The 17,123-nt window shown below is 41.2% G+C and overlaps 1 protein-coding gene across 1 annotated transcript in view; it reads left to right on the forward strand.

The window, feature by feature from the left end:
* The window catches only part of kif3a (kinesin family member 3A), an 80,090-nt gene extending 63,588 nt beyond the window's left edge, over window positions 1–16,502 (forward strand). The window contains exons 10-17 of the mRNA XM_060915234.1: window positions 1,716–1,872; window positions 2,782–2,962; window positions 3,149–3,259; window positions 10,648–10,773; window positions 11,061–11,114; window positions 11,205–11,273; window positions 11,383–11,510; window positions 15,823–16,502. Of these exons, the coding sequence (XP_060771217.1) occupies window positions 1,716–1,872; window positions 2,782–2,962; window positions 3,149–3,259; window positions 10,648–10,773; window positions 11,061–11,114; window positions 11,205–11,273; window positions 11,383–11,510; window positions 15,823–15,871 (875 nt within the window). The 3' untranslated portion in view covers window positions 15,872–16,502. The remainder of the gene's footprint in view (window positions 1–1,715; window positions 1,873–2,781; window positions 2,963–3,148; window positions 3,260–10,647; window positions 10,774–11,060; window positions 11,115–11,204; window positions 11,274–11,382; window positions 11,511–15,822) is intronic.
* The last annotated feature ends 621 nt before the right edge of the window (window positions 16,503–17,123 follow it).

Raw genomic sequence — 17,123 nt, forward strand, 5'->3', positions numbered from 1 at the left:
TGACACATCTCAGTCCCATGAAATGCCAAGCAGCAGTGGCTTCTTAAATAGACTGTGCATTTGAGACTAATTTCAGTAAGGGCTATTTTTTGTGATACATACTCAAGTACTTATGTCAAGACATGAATAGATTTTTCCTGAATTTCATTTGGCTCCCCCCCCGTGGCTAAAGATGACAATTGCCATGCAGTGGAGGAATGCAGGTCTAGTATTGTTTGTTTTTAAAATGAAAAATCTCAATGAATGTAAAAATTTTCCACTTAAAGTTGGGATGCGTTATAAATTATTTTCAAGCTTTACAATCAGCATTAATTACTTGTGTGAGAGAGATATGGAGCAGTGGGTGAAAGGATAAGTGTGTCCAAGAGTTAGGAGTATGGATGTGAAGTTCACTTGGGGGGGGCGGACAACGTGGCCATGCTGTAGCGCAGGGGTGGACAATTATTTTTTCCATGGCACCACATGAGAAACAGAAAATTTTGTGGAGGGCCGGACCAAAAGGCTGAACTAAATTCTGCATAATATTAATTGTATTTCTTTATATAAAGCAATAAATAACATTTGTTTTTACAAGCTGCTAAGACTGGTAAGAGTCTGGAAAAAACGAGGTTGCCTTACAAAAAATGTCATTTATTCAATCAAATTTCCCAAAACAATGGTTAACAAAATGTGAACGTTTGTACCATTTTTTTCCAGTCACATTCACCCCAAAACACAATAAAGACATCACAATATTGTCTTTCTACTCCAAATATCAAGCAAGATACATCATATTATAATAATGATGCCCACATTTGTAGTCTAATCACCTCATTTGGTGTTTTTCAGTTTTTTATTTGTTCAGTGAGAGAAATCTAGTCTCTGTTGGTCTTTAACGAGTGCATCAAAGTCAGGTTGAATGTCTGAGGTGGAGATGCGAAGCACAGATGATCATCAGTCGATTCGGTGTAGGTATCAGATCTACAGATCGGCTCGGGCTCTGGCGCCTGCTGGTGACGTCACACTATGTGATTGGCTGGACCGTTTGAAGGATGACGTACAAGTTTGTGGTTGGTCTGGACAAATTACGGAAGTAGTTATCGCGGGATTAGGTTTCGTGGGATTTCATGTCATGTTCATGTCACGCGCATTGCGTTTTTGTTGAACACAACTTCAAAATAAAAGCAATGCACATTCAGTCCATGCATGAGGTAAAATTAGAAAATACGTTTATTTTGTAATTTCTAATTAACCTTACGCGGGCCGGTCAGAATGAACCAAAGGGCCAGATGCGGCCCGTGCGCAGTAAAATGCCCAGGTCTGCTGTAGCGTATGTAGTTATGTTACAGAGCCAGGCAGCATACTACAGAGGGTGACTGAGAAAGCCAAGCACACATACATCTGGAGGGAAATTTCATACATATTTTGCAGGGAAATGGTTAATTTATTAGCTGAGAATGCACCAGAAGGCATGTAAGTTTCAAAATTTTCTGGGGGGGGCATGCCTCCAGACTCCCCGCACATTAGCATTAGCCGCCTCCTACTTTTTTTTGAATTAATTAATAAATTTTTTAAGCCGGCTATTTCAGATTTTCTGGAGAACCTTGTTGTGTACCATTTTTGTGATATGGTGTAAGATTTTTTGCCTTAAAATTCCATTGCTAATAAGCTTTACTATGTTTGTGTTGTTGTTGAGATTATTATTATTATTTTTTCTTCCCCCCCGGTTCTGACAGGAAAGAAGAAGGTGTCCCCAGACAAGATGGCAGAGATGCAGGCAAAGATCGAGGAGGAGCGGAAGGCCCTGGAGGCCAAGCTGGACATGGAGGAGGAGGAGCGCAACAAAGCACGCGCAGAGCTGGAGAAGAGGGAGAAAGACCTGCTCAAAGCCCAGTGAGTCCTAGCCGAGCCAGTTTTCAAACAACCTTGCTTCTACTAACCCTAACCCTAGAAGCCTTATTTTTCAGTACTTCTGGGTTGCGACTTGTAAATACTGTTTACACACAATTACTTTTCTGAAACTTATTGTCTAACATGGTCATTCATGCTGCGTTCAACTTAACTGAGTAGGAAGTGGGAATTTAGAACTGGGGTTCATGTAATTTTTGACCGTCATGTGCTTGAGTTACAAAGTGGTCAAATAACATGGACATCTTTTGTCAGCAGCAATCTATATAGTCACTGTTAGAGTTTTAACAAGCTAATATTGCTATGTTAAAATGCTAGTATGTAAAGAATTTTTTATTTTATTTTTTTTAAGGAAAGCAGTAATGCTTTGTTTATTGTTGATTAATGTGAGCAGCCATGTTGGTTTGACGTCACCTGCTGAACTTGATGTTGAGGAGATCTCCATGACTTTCCAAGTAGGAATTCCAAGTCGTTTTGGGTTTTTAATTTTTCGGAGGGCAGAAATTTTTGGTTGTAAGCTTCATGTGAAGGAAAACTGAATTTATAGAACCTGATCTTGAAGGTTTTAAGTAGGTTATTAGGTTTAAATAAAATCCCCTATTAGGTTTGTGCTTCATTTCTGCTTGCTTGCCAGTACTTTAACACTCGACGGCACGGTGGTGCAGTGGTTTCTCCCACAGCCCAAGGACATGCAGTTAGGTTAAATAACCACTCTAAAGTGCCCATAGGTGTGAACGTGTGTGAGAACGGTTGTTTGATCCAGTAGAAGATAACAGGAAACCACTACTGTAAATGTCACTAGAAACTCTGATGGAAGTCAGAGCGGCTACGTCACTGTAGTGATATGCCAAATGGAGAGAGAGAGAGAGACTTTAACACTAATTTGGTTTTCAGGCAGGAACACCACCTTTTACTTGAGAAGCTGTCTGGTTTAGAGAAGAAGGTGATTGTTGGAGGAGTTGACTTGCTGGCCAAGGCAGAGGAGCAGGAGAAGCTTCTAGAAGAATCCAACAATGAGCTGGAGGAGCGACGGAAAAGAGCCGAGCAGCTCCGCAGAGAACTGGAAGAGAAGGAGGTAGGCATTCTTACTTGGCTTCAATTTAGCACTATGGATACACTGAGCACTAATGAAATCTGAGCAGGTCAGTCAGTCTTATGTACAACTCTGATCAAGATTAGTTCATATGAAGAATGGTTTTGTTCTGGAATGTCCTAGGCTACTCAGTATCTCAGCATGTGTTCCTGTTGTGTCTCACAATAGCAAGAGCGTTTGGACATTGAGGAAAAATACACCAGTTTGCAGGAGGAGGCCCAAGGGAAGACCAAGAAATTGAAAAAAGTCTGGACCATGTTGATGGCCGCAAAGTCCGAGGTATGCGAAAATGTTTAAAGTGCATATCCTGGACCAATTTTTTTTTCTATGAAAGTATATCCCTTTACACACTCATCCAGAAGGGTAATTTTGCACAAGGCCATCTGTCTACAGCAGAAAAAAATAAAATAACAAAACGCGTCTGGAAAAATCCCAAGGGAGTCTGGAGCCAGATTCGTGACGTCACATGCGGAAGCGCCAGCAGTCTGCGAGAGCTTTGCATGGTTTCAGTGCACAGCCTGTATAGACCAAGCGCTCCCATTTCTCTCTCATTGTCCGGTCTTTTGGGAAACGATGAGTACTAATCCCATCAAGATTGGTGTTGCTACACCCTCCTACGATACATCTGTTAACCATTTCAATAATTACGCGATAACGTTGAAGAAATTTGTAGAAAACCACCAGGTCGTTTTCTCATAAACAAACCAGCGCTGGCGTAGGATTCAGAGGGAGGCGTCCCGCACGCGACGTCATGAAAATCACTGTTTGCCGGGAAATCCAAATGCAAAGTTTTTTCAGAGGCGGACCAATTCGCCTCAAATGGCTTGATTTCAACTGAATTTTTCTGGTATTGTGCAAGGTAAAAAAATTGCAGAGAATGCAGAATGTGACATATATTTGACCAAAGTTTCCAAAAAAGTTGGGACAAAGTGCAAATTGTAAATAACGGAATGCAATGATGTGGAAGTTTCAAAATTCCATATTTTATTCAGAATAGAACATAGATGAGGGCGGCACGGTGGTGTAGTGGTTAGCGCTGTCGCCTCACAGCAAGAAGGTCCTGGGTTTGAGCCCCGGGGCCGGCGAGGGCCTTTCTGTGTGGAGTTTGCATGTTCTCCCCGTGTCCGCGTGGGTTTCCTCCGGGTGCTCCGGTTTCCCCCACAGTCCAAAGACATGCAGGTTAGGTTAACTGGTGACTCTAAATTGAGCGTAGGTGTGAGTGTGAATGGTTGTCTGTGTCTATGTGTCAGCCCTGTGATGACCTGGCGACTTGTCCAGGGTGTACCCCGCCTTTCGCCCGTAGTCAGCTGGGATAGGCTCCAGCTTGCCTGCGACCCTGTAGAAGGATAAAGCGGCTAGAGATAATGAGATGAGATGAGAACATAGATGACATATCAAATATTTAAACTGAGAAAATGTATCATTTAAAGAGAAAAATTAGGTGATTTTAAATTTCATGACAACAACACATCTCAAAGTTGGGACAAGGCCATGTTTACCACTGTGAGACATCCCCTTTTCTCTTTACAACAGTCTGTAAACGTCTGGGGACTGAGGAGACAAGTTGCTCAAGTTTAGGGATAGGAATGTTAACCCATTCTTGTCTAATGTAGAATTCTAGTTGCTCAACTGTCTTAGGTCTTTTTTGTCGTATCTTCCATTTTATGATGCGCCAAATGTTTTGTATGGGTGAAAGATCTGGACTGCAGGCTGGCCAGTTCAGTACCCGGACCCTTCTTCTACACAGCCATGATGCTGTAATTGATGCAGTATGTGGTTTGGCATTGTCATGTTGGAAAATGCAAGGTCTTCCCTGAAAGAGACGTCGTCTGGATGGGAGCATATGTTGCTCTAGAACCTGGATATACCTTTCAGCATTGATGGTGTCTTTCCAGATGTGTAAGCTGCCCATGCCACACGCACTAATGCAACCCCATACCATCAGAGATGCAGGCTTCTGAACTGAGCGCTGATAACAACTCGGGTCGTCCTTCTCCTCTTTAGTCCGAATGACACGGCGTCCCTGATTTCCATAAAGAACTTCAAATTTTGATTCGTCTGACCACAGAACAGTTTTCCACTTTGCCACAGTCCATTTTAAATGAGCCTTGGCCCAGAGAAGACGTCTGCGCTTCTGGATCATGTTTAGATACGGCTTCTTCTTTGAACCATAGAGTTTTAGCTGGCAGCGGCGGATGGCACGGTGAATTGTGTTCACAGATAATGTTCTCTGGAAATATTCCTGAGCCCATTTTGTGATTTCCAATACAGAAGCATGCCTGTATGTGATGCAGTGCCGTCTAAGGGCCCGAAGATCACGGGCACCCAGTATGGTTTTCCGTCCTTGACCCTTACGCACAGAGATTCTTCCAGATTCTCTGAATCTTTTGATGATATTATGCACTGTAGATGATGATATGTTCAAACTCTTTGCAATTTTACACTGTCGAACTCCTTTCTGATATTGCTCCACTATTTGTCGGCGCAGAATTAGGGGGATTGGTGATCCTCTTCCCATCTTTACTTCTGAGAGCCGCTGCCACTCCAAGATGCTCTTTTTATACCCAGTCATGTTAATGACCTATTGCCAATTGACCTAATGAGTTGCAGTTTGGTCCTCCAGCTGTTCCTTTTTTGTACCTTTAACTTTTCCAGCCTCTTATTGCCCCTGTCCCAACTTTTTTGAGATGTGTTGCTGTCATGAAATTTCAAATGAGCCAATATTTGGCATGAAATTTCAAAATGTCTCGCTTTCGACATTTGATATGTTGTCTATGTTCTATTGTGAATACAGTATCAGTTTTTGAGATTTGTAAATTATTGCATTCCGTTTTTATTTACAATTTGTACTTTGTCCCAACTTTTTTGGAATTGGGGTTGTAATATAAAATAGGAGAATTACATTGAATATGTTCCAGTTCATCCCAAAGGTGTTCAGTGGGGTTGAGTTCAGGACACTCGAGTTCTTCCGCTCCAGCCTTAACATACAGTACCATGCCTTCATGGAACTTGCTTTGTGCACAGAGACATTGTCATGCTGGAACAGGTTTTGGCCTCTTGGTTCCATCCAGCCGCTTATCCTGTTCTACAGGGTCGCAGGCAAGCTGGAGCCTATCCCAGCTGACGATGGGCAAGAAGCGGGGTACACCCTGGCCGAGTCGCCAGGTCATCACAGGGCTAACATAGAGACAAACAACTATTCACACCTAAGGTCAGTTTAGAGCCTAACCTGCATGTCTTTGGACTGGGGGGGAAACCGGAGCACCCGGAGGAAACCCATGCAGACGCAGGGAGAACATGCAAACTCCGCACAGAAAGGCCCTCGCCGGCTGCTGGGCTCAAACCCAGGACCTTCTTGCTGTGAAGTGACAGCGCTAACCACTACACCACCGTGCCGCCCCTCTTGGTTCCAGTGAAGTGGAATTGTGATGCTGCAGCACACAAAGGTGTTCTATACAACTTTGTGCTTCGGACTTTGTGGGAACAGTTTCAGGAAGAACCACATATCTTAGACCAGGGGTCCCCAAACTTTTTCCTGTGAGGGCCAAATAACTTTTCCCTTCTCTGACGGCCGGCCGGGGCCAGTTTGTAACAAAAAGTGTGACGATCGCAGAGGTGTCTAAACGTAAACATTTATTGTTTTCCAGAAAACCACACATAACCAAAAATTAACCCTTTCTGGGATCTTGACAGGAAAAAAAAATCAGAAAATAAATGACATTATTAATGAAATAAATAACACTATTTATGAAATAAATAAATAACCAAATAACCCTTCAAGTTTTTCACAGAAAAAAAGACCATGGAACATTTAACTTTCTTGTAGACACAACTGTTTGCAGCTCTCTCTCATCAACTTCACTCTGAAAACCAGAAAGCAAGCAGGCTATGAAACCGAACTGATACCAACACCTACCAACACAATACATTTCACTACCAGTATGGTTGTAGAACGGATTTTATCTCAGTAGATTTCATTATGATTATATTTGTTTGTACTCAGAATGGCTTGTTCAAGTCAGAAAAGTAAGCTTACCTATATATGTTCATCAGTGTGAACATGTATAGGTAAGTAGCTGCAAGTTAAGGCTGTTCAGTATTTCTGTCACGTCTGTTAAAAATGCTAGGTGCCATTTCCATTCTGGGTCGATCAGCTCGGGGACCGTTTTGTCTTTTGAATGAAGAAATGCGTTTATCTCAGGTAGCAGCTCGTAAAAACGCCTCAAAACACTGCCGCGGCTCAACCATCTGACCTCTGTGTAGTAAAGCACATTGCCATGCACAGACTCCAGTTCAGACAGGAATTGTTGGAACTGCCTGTGTTTAAGTCCCTTTGCCCTGATGAAGTTTATGCATGACGCCACAACCTTCATGACAGAATCCCACTTCAACACTTTGCAGCACAGTGCTTGCTGGTGAATTAGGCAGTGGACTTGTAGCGGGGCGGTAAGACCCCGTTCTTCCATCTCCCGGTTCACGAGCCCGATCAGACCCCGAGACGCGCCCACCATACTAGGAGCTCCGTCAGTCCTGATGCTAACAAGCTTTGACCAGTCCAGGTTCAAGTCTTCCATGGTTTGGCATACTTTGCCAAAAATATCCTCCCCCGTCGTAGTCCCTTTGAGACTTTGGAGGGCTGCCAGATCCTCGCACATTTCAAAGTTTGCGCTAACTCCACGAATAAAAATTAGCAGCTGCGCTGTGTCCTGCACATCCATGCTCTCATCCAGTGCTAATGAAAAAAAGTCATATTCTTTCGTCTTCTGCTGCAGCTGGGCATATACATTACCCCCAAGTTCTTCAATGTGTCTTGTGATTGTAGTCGCCGACAGACTCGCGGCATTAAAGACATCTTTCTTCTCGGGACACACCTCCTCCACGACAGCATTCAAACATTTCTTGACAAATTCTCCATCAGTGAAAGGTTTACCGCTGCTAGCTATCAGTTGAGCAACCCGAAAGCTCGCTCGAACAGACGACTGGTTCAGCTGAGCTTGGCGTACAAATGTATTCTGCTGAGCTAACAGTATACTTTTTAGCTTTGAGAGTTTGTCTGCTCGCATTTAGCCTTGCAAGCTATCATACTTGTCTTTGTGACGGGATTCATAGTGTCAGCGCAGATTGTATTCTTTGAATACAGCCACTGTCTCTTGACAGATGAGACAAACAGCCTTTTCTTTGCACTGAACAAAAAAATAATCGTTTGTCCACTGCAGGTTAAATACCCTGCATTCTGAATCTATTTTTCTCTTACCTAATCTTTTCGCCATTATTCCGTGTTATTTGACAGTGGTGTGTCCAGGATTTTTTTTTTTTTTTTGAGGGAGGGGTTTCAGATATGGCACAGACTGCAGAAGGGTGGAATAGAATGTTACGTTCTATGCATGTACAAGTCGCGATCACGCGGCCAGACTGAAAAAAAAAAATCATAATGCGTCTCTGGTATTGTTCAGGGGGCCGGGCAAAATGTGGAGGCGGGCCGTAGTTTGGGGACCACTATCTTAGACTGTCCTTCCCACCCTCTACATGAGGAGCTGATCAGCCACAGGAGCACATTCAGTAAACAGCTGATTCTTCCACGCTGCACAACTGAGAGACACAGGAAATCATTCCTACCTGCTGCAGTCAAGCTGTACAATGCCACTGTATAACTGTAGTACATTGTCTTACCATGTATCCTGTATCCTTAACTCAGGTGCAGTATATGTATATAGGAATCATTGTATATAAAACCACTTAATTTTGATTTTACTTAAGTTATTGAACTTATTTAAATGTTATTTTATTTTTATTTATTCTTTTTTCAGATGATTTTATCTTCTATTTTTAGACATGTTTACTACTTCTTTGATTCAGGAGCTTGGTAGCAAATTTGAATTTCCCTCCGGGGATTAATAAAGTGATTCTGATATGGGTGTGATGGTTAGGTGTCTCCAAAATTTGGCCATATACTGCATCTTAGCAGGCCTTTTGATGCTAAATTATACTTAAGCAATTTAAGCAAGGAATAAATACATTTTTGACACAAGTGATAATCTGAAAATAAGGATTTAATAGAGTAGTTTAAAACATGCTTTGTAACAGTTTTCTAAGAAAGGTTTTAAAATTACTTGCAGTCTAATCTAGTTCAGTTCTCTTTTATCTGAATAACACTTTAGATACTAAATGTTACCAGAAAGCAGATTTACAGAACTCTAGATGTAGATTTAGATCTTTAACCCAAGGTAACAGGGGCCCCCCCAAAAAAACCCTCTCTGAGACAACATGAAGAAACCTTGAGCGGAACCAGTCTCAAAAGGGAACCCATCCTCTTCTGAGTGATAGTGTGATTATAAATTATTAGTTTAGTCTTAGAGAGGAAAGAGAGGTCGTTGAAAGGGTGTTCAGTATGTGCATGTTAAGAGTAAAGGCCAATTTATGCTGACAACCCAGTCCTTGCAGATGGTGTCGCAGATGGCGTCTACGTAGCCCCCCCACCTTCGCAGACGCTCTGCGCGCACCTCCCAAAAATTGTGACCACCGCAGAAGCCTCGCAGACAGCGTCGCAGACAAGAGGGCTCTGATGGGTCCACTCTACATCCACTGTACACGCACTTCCGCTTCCCTACTTTCCCGGTTTGGTTTGTTTTCACGACCGCCATTTTTAAAAACACGAGCGAAGATGGAGCAGCACGAAGAGCGGTTGATCGAGGAAGTGAGGAAGTACGTACATCTATACGACTCCAGTTCTAGTCATTATAAGTAACTGGAGGATAAACACTCCACTAACCACACCTACCAACTACTCCTAGCGACTTCGCGCCCCCTTGCGTTGTGGCGGTGAATAACATCGCGCACGCCTATTACTCCCCGCTCAACGATAAATTACAACTGTCTGCGAAAAGCTATCTGCGAAAGCCTTGTCGCAAGAGCATGCAGAGGCCCTAAGAGTCCTGGGATGAGCACTAGGGTGCATCAGTTGTTTTCACTTTCATAAAATCTGATGCATTTTTGTTTGGGTGTTCCTTTTCACCAATAAAGACATCCTGTAAAATGTTTTGACCATATTCAAAAGTCTAATGGTGGCACCATGAGGTTCATTTTTTGCCAAAAAATGCTTATTTTATGTTTTCGTGTAAGGTTTGAATCACAATGTTGGACTCCATTTATTGATTTCTTGTGTGCCAGAGATCATGTTAAGAACCTTTGCAAGGGATTGAGAAGCATTAATGTGATTCATAATACATTTGTATTGTTTAAAAGTAGTCGAACAATGATTCAATGAACAGCTAAAACTCAAACTGTGCTTGACAATATATTTAGAATATGTACTAAAAATGTGTATCTAAGATATTTGGTATACTCTATAAGGTGCCATAATGTTTCATGAAAAGTGATCGAAATTGTGTCATAAAAGTCATAAAAATAGCAGCTTTTTCCATAACTTTGAGCTCCTGGTGCCACCATTAAACTTTAGAATTTTGTCAAAATATTTCACCCAGTGTGTTTTCTTACCAAAAGGAACATAAAAACAAAAATGCATCATGATCGGAGGAACTTTTCATTTTTAGGGGGCAACTGATGCACCCTACTGCGGCACTGAACAGTCTTTATACCGGCAGTTCTTGGGTGCAAATCTACAGGTATCCTAGCAAGAGGCTCAAACTGTGCTTTTGTGTGTGTTCTAGATGGCGGATCTGCAACAGGAGCATCACAGAGAGATCGAGGGTCTGCTGGAGAACATACGCCAGCTCAGCAGAGAACTCCGCCTACAAATGCTCATCATCGACAATTTTATCCCTCAGGAATACCAGGTTCGATTATACGCAAGAGTGTGTGTGTGTATTAGTATCGCTAGAATCATTATTAAATGTTTAATATACTGTACAGGGATCATATAGAAGCTTGAACGTCTCAAAATACCAAACATTTCTCAGTGTTTTGAAACAAAGTTTGATAAATGACTGGAATACTTGATTGTCCTTACAACTACTATCATTTTGAAGTGTATAACGACTGCTGATATGGCACTGTATGCATTCCATAAACTAAATTTGGTTTGATCCTAAGATCTAATCAGTCTAACACTTATGTTCCCTAGGAAATGATTGAGAATTACGTCCACTGGAATGAAGATATCGGGGAATGGCAACTGGTGTGTGCTCAGAATATTGTTTCACTCCATGTGGCTGTATTGTGAGTGTATTATATTGCACTAAACTAAAATCTCTCTTTCTTTCCTTAGAAATGCGTGGCTTACACAGGGAACAACATGAGAAAACAAACCCCTGTGCCAGACAAGAAGGAAAAGGATGTAAATGTCACTTGGATTCGTAGTGCAGTTCTGTAGTGTGCTTTATACAGTTTAAGTCCATTATTGATTAGATTAGTCTTACCGAGTGTGCTGTCTGAATTTGTTTCAGCCGTTCGAGGTGGATCTGTCCCACGTGTATCTCGCATATACGGAAGAGAGCATGCGCCAGTCCTTGATGAGGCTGGAGAGGCCTAGGACCTCAAAGAGTGGCAAAGCCAGACCCAAGACTGGACGCAGGTTAGATTTTTATGTCTTCTCTGCTGCTTTTCTTCGAGAATAAATTGCACTGTTGCCTTTACCGTTTCATACTAAGCACTTTCTCAATCGCCAGCACACATTTTACACGCAATCGTACAGGCAGCGGCCACAAGGCTTTTCTTTTGGATCACAAAAGTTCAACTTTTCTGAAAAGTAGCGCAGCGTGACAACAAGCTCTTGACCTGGTCGCAGCAGGAGCATTGATTTCATCAAAGCACGACAAGCAGACAGATTTTCACAGTTCTGTGCAAATTAGGTGTGACACAATAAAGTCACAAATCCAAATTATTGGCCCAAGTTCCTTTGACCAGTCTTATGGCACATCTGGTCTGACTTTTCAGTTCTTCACTCACTATGTTGGTTCTCATTTACTGTTTGATGCACAAGACTCCTAACTATGTTTTTTTTTTTAATCCTGTCATATATGATCTCTCATGAAATGTGTCGATGCATTATCATAGCTGCCAACTACTACGAATAAATCGTATTTATTACGATTTGTCGTTTTGATTACGAAAATACGAATTTACTACAATAAAATACGATTTTGCCAATTTTCATGGGTCATTTTCAAAGTCTATCACCGGTGGGATTCGTATTTGATAAAACACCGCTTCGTTCCAAGCGGCAGATACTACGCCAAATTTCATTGGCTATTGCTTGTTCTCTCAGCCAGTCAATGATGCTATTAGATCATCCATGGCTTGCTATCGTCTGGCCTTCGTTCACGAAGTTTCTGAGCAAAGCATGGCGTTTCAAGCCTTTGTTATGAAGATGTAGCGTAGTACTAATCTCTAAAGAAAGCACGGCTAAGGGGAAGGGCCAGCGCTTCAAGGACTCGTACTGAGAGGAGTTTCCCTTCATTTCTAAGTCAAGTAAGGGCGATAATTCATTTTTGTTTGTGACTAATGAATGAATGGTGTTAGATATTGCCAAGTTTATGTGGTGCAATAACATCAACTGTTGACTGAGTAAGCTCTAGTCTATTTCTCTAATGTGTACTTTGTCAAAAGTTATATGTGCCAATTGCATTGTTTGAAGTTTTTGCCTGATTCACTGACTATTTTCATACATTGTTGAAAAGAACTTTGCAAATTAATGTAAGATGATAGTTTAGTTTGTAGAATAAATTTTGTCAAACTATTTTGTTTTAGTGTGATTTTTCAGGGTAGTTTTGCTAGAAAGCTTTGGCGGCGGGGGGGGCTTCGCCCCCCTGATCCCCCACCAAGACTCAGTACCCAACCTTGCATTACTATTTACAATTTCGGAATGTTGGCAGCTATGCATTATTAAAAAAAAAAACAATTAAAAAAAATAAAGCTCGGAAGGAAGTAGTAGAGATCGTTGGACCTTAGTGAGTGTACATTGCTGGTCAAGTTAGCTTGCATCACTAATCTGCCAAAGAAACCAGCAATTAATCAAATGATCAGTTTTCACATAGATTGGTGAGTTAATTAATTTGTGTAACTTGTAAGTTTTAAGGCTGATTTTGTACTTGCTGTTAAGTATATGTACACAAGATCGCCGCTGCACATATCCTACAATTATTTGGAGCATTGTTTTTCATGAACTCGGAAATTAACGCAACGTCTCTACACGGTGCAGCAATACCAATGTAAATAGTGTCGCATGGTGCTATACTGTCTCCACGACTGATAAACTATTATTGTGTCTCGAATTGCATCCATTTGTACTATTTTAGACTGTTACTGAGTAATAACCGTTTTCCAATTACACTAAGTGTGACAACAGTCATGCACACGGCAGGCAGTTAAAATAAATAAAAGAGCTTGTCTGTTTAACACCACTGTGCATGAAATCACCAAACGTTACATAAGAGATGTGAGTATATGACTAATGCAGTTCATATAGCAGTGAAACTGAAGTATGTGTGCGACTTCAGAAGTGATGTAATAGCTACTCCTGTTTCTTAGTGCAGGGCTTTTCAAAGTGTGGGGCGCGCCTCCCCTAGGGGGTGCCAGAGTTCTTTAGGGGGGGCGCAACGTGAGGAAAAATAAACCAGAATGAGTTACTATTGCGGACATTTAGCAAACTTCAGCTAGCCTTTGCCAGAGACAAAATGGATCGATTTTTAGTACCTAAAGCTACAGTGAGTGAGGAGACAGAGTCTGGGCCAAGCAAAAAAAGAAGGAAGTATGACCACGATTATTTAAAGTTTGGATTTTCATGGACTGGATCTGAAGATGCTCCACTGCCACAGTGTGTTGTCTGCCAAGAGGTGCTAGCTAACGATGCTATGAGATGTTTAAAATGTGTAAAACAAGATGTTTTAAAAAAAAAAGCACAGATGTTTAAAATGTGTAAAACAAAAAAATAAAAATGTGTACAACAACCATTTTTTTTTAAATATGAATGGAACATTAAGTATAGCAACAACAAAAATTGTAAGGGGGGTGCTGTTGTTTATTTACTCTCTGAGGGGGGCTGACTCTCCCACACTTTCAAAACCCCTGTCTTAGTGGAACTAAAAAAAAAAAGTGTTGCCAGGCAAAACAAACTTCGCTTGGTAGCACTCATGATGAATATGAAGGAAGATATCACGAAAAAAAAAATAGGTACTCTATGGGTCCATGTGGCTACTGCTTATAAATAAAATAGTCGTCTGATCCCATGTCCATACAGTAAATACAGCATATATATTTACTCTGTGAGGCAGTAGCTACAGAAATGAAGCGTGATCCAAAAATGAACAATTTAAAAATCGCAGAAGCAAAATATACTAAGTGTCTGTACTTTATATTATTCTACTCTTACCTCTTACAGTTTTCGAAACTGAAACTTCCGAACCGAGGCTGACACACACACGCTGTCGCCATGACCCAAACTCTTATTTGCCGGAAATGGCCCGGCGCTAGAGCTCAGTGGAACGCACTTTCCCTCTGTAATAAGCATAAACATGTCTGAAAGCGATTTCTTTAGTCTAGTCCGTAGTGGGCGAGGTAATAATAATAAGTCAACAGAGCGGGGAAGTTTTTATCAGTGGGGTTTAAAAGTGGGCATGGCCAAAACCCCTTCCTTTGCAGATGTGCCGTAAATGAACCAAGAAACCATCCAATGACAGCACAGTGTGTGCCAATGAGGCAGGTAGTGATCCAATCAGCGTTTGTGGGAGGAGTCTTTCCGAGGCAGCGCTCCTGCAGTCTGAGCTCAGAGCTGCCTTTTTTTTTTTAACTTTTTGGTGACCTTGACCAGATGACTCTCAAAATGTTGGAGGTTCTATTTGAGACCAATGCCTATCTATCCTGAAAGTTTCATGAAGATTGGTCAAGCCACTTTCCTGTAATGTTGCTAACAAAAAAAAAACAACAAAGAAACCCGACCAAAAACAATACCTCACCCCGCTTACTCCGTAGCGGGCGAGGTAAAAAATAAAACAAAACACACAGGCCACTCCCACAAGTGACAACAGTAATCGGTCACTACCAGCCCACAAAAGACAAACTACGAACACCTTTGTTGCTTGTTAGTGTGAACATAAGGCGAGACTACCGTGTTTTTGTAACGTTTGTGTTGGGTGTTTACATTTAGTTTAAAACAATTGAGTTGATCTGATGAATCTTACAACGTGTAGAATTGTAATTATTTCTCTCAAAAGTTCAAGAGTAACTGTAGCCACAACAAAATAGCTGGATTAGTGCTCATGTGGTCTCAGCACTTGTTTTATGTCCCTGGTCTGTGTTTCATTTTCTTTTTAAGGGTAAAATCAAATGTGTTCTAAAAGTGTTCCATTTAAATAATACTGGCTGGCGTTGAGTGGTATATCAGAGATATTCCATTCAGCTAGCATGATACTGAAACAGTCAAAGACGAGTTCATTATCATGCGAGCTGAATGGACTGTATCTGATATACCACGAAAAACCCCATTATTATTATCATTATACATTCACACTCCTTTCGGGTGTTCAACACATCTTTCTCTCTTTTAAATTCTACCAAATCTTAAATCTTCCATATTTAATGACGCAAACCTGGCGGCCATGTTTGTTTACAAATTGCCACAGTCGCTCGCTAACGCGGAAGTTTTACATCTCCGCCGTGTGACGTCCTGTTGTCTTGACAACCATGTAATATTGCAAACCACATTCAATGCTCATTCGCCACTGTGTAGAGTGACGTAATACACGTAGGATAAGCGATATGCTAACAGTATTGCATGCTATCAGTCCAAATGAATGAAACCTGCTAGAAGGGAACAGAACGTGTTTTTATTCCATCAAAAAAGTGTCCTGTACATATAATAATTGCTAATATTGACTTGATGTTTGTAGGAAGCGTTCATCCAGGCCAGAGACAGCGATCGAGTCCCTGCTACAGTGATCATCGTTCCTTTCTGACTGCAGGGTCCAGGCCAGTCATTTGCATAAGAATGAATTGATGTTTGATGTGTAAAGATGTAAGCATCTGGACTAAAGTATACTGAAGATTTTGGTGAGGAAACAGGTATTCAGTGTACACATGCTGGGTTCTTTATGCTTGTTGTAAAACCACCTATTCGATTCAGAATGTACATTCAGCAAATGATGAAAATTTCTTCTTTAACCACAAAACAAAAAGTGTTACTTGAGCTTTGAAGCAGGATATGGCTCCTCAGGCGTAGGCTGTTACTACACTGATACCCTATCTGATTAGCTTGTAATGTTAAGTAAGCTACTTCAGGTATGAATCACATGCTCGATGCTTCTATTACTGACCTTTTGCAGTTACTTTTTAGTCTTTGAACTTGATGTATGTAATGTGTGCTCCTAACCTGATTTGGTGAGGGATTTGGCCTGAGAACCTGCATGCTACTTAACAGCCACTGCATAACACTAGCTTAATGTTTCTGTTCCATGAGCTTCCACATGTGCACTGTAGTCAAAAACGAGACTTTTTATTTGCCATAAAATTGTTTACGCTGATTATGCTGTACTATGTATACTTGTTAATTTATTAAATTATTTACCTCATATTTACATGCCCTGATTGATTTTTTTTTTTTTTGGTCTGTGTCAATTAAAAATGTACAAGTAATACAGCCTGATATTATGATTGTCCTTTTGAAAAATTATTTCTAAATGTTATGGTGATGTGTAAGTAAATTTATCAATTTATAAGCAACATTCACCCAAAAATAAGCGCCACTACACAGATTACTAATGAACAGCATTTATTAATCCTAATACTTTTGAGGAGTGTGAGCAAGTGCAATAAATGAACGTTGGAGCATTTCTACTGGACACTGTCCAGCATTCTTCTCATCCTCTCTCTGCAAGCTAGCCAAGGACGACAGTAACAAGGGAAAGTTTCACACGGTGCACAAAACTTTTCAAGGTGTTCCAAGATTTTTGGAGATCATGAATTAAGTGAGCAGTTTTCAGGAGGTTCTCTTGAACGATAAGAGAACTGGGCATTACTTGTGTGCATTTTGTGGCAGATTTTCACTATCTTCCCAGCTCTACCTGTGAACTGAATGTAGAAAAGGAAGCTGATTTGGATAAATTAGTTAAAGATGGATTCATGATTATGGTGGTAATGTCCAGGCGTAGAAAACAAAATTATGGGAGGTAAGAGAGGTGGTGGTGGGTGGGTT

This window comes from Neoarius graeffei, chromosome 2 (assembly GCF_027579695.1).
Source record: "Neoarius graeffei isolate fNeoGra1 chromosome 2, fNeoGra1.pri, whole genome shotgun sequence".
Classification (NCBI taxonomy): Eukaryota; Metazoa; Chordata; class Actinopteri; order Siluriformes; family Ariidae; genus Neoarius; species Neoarius graeffei.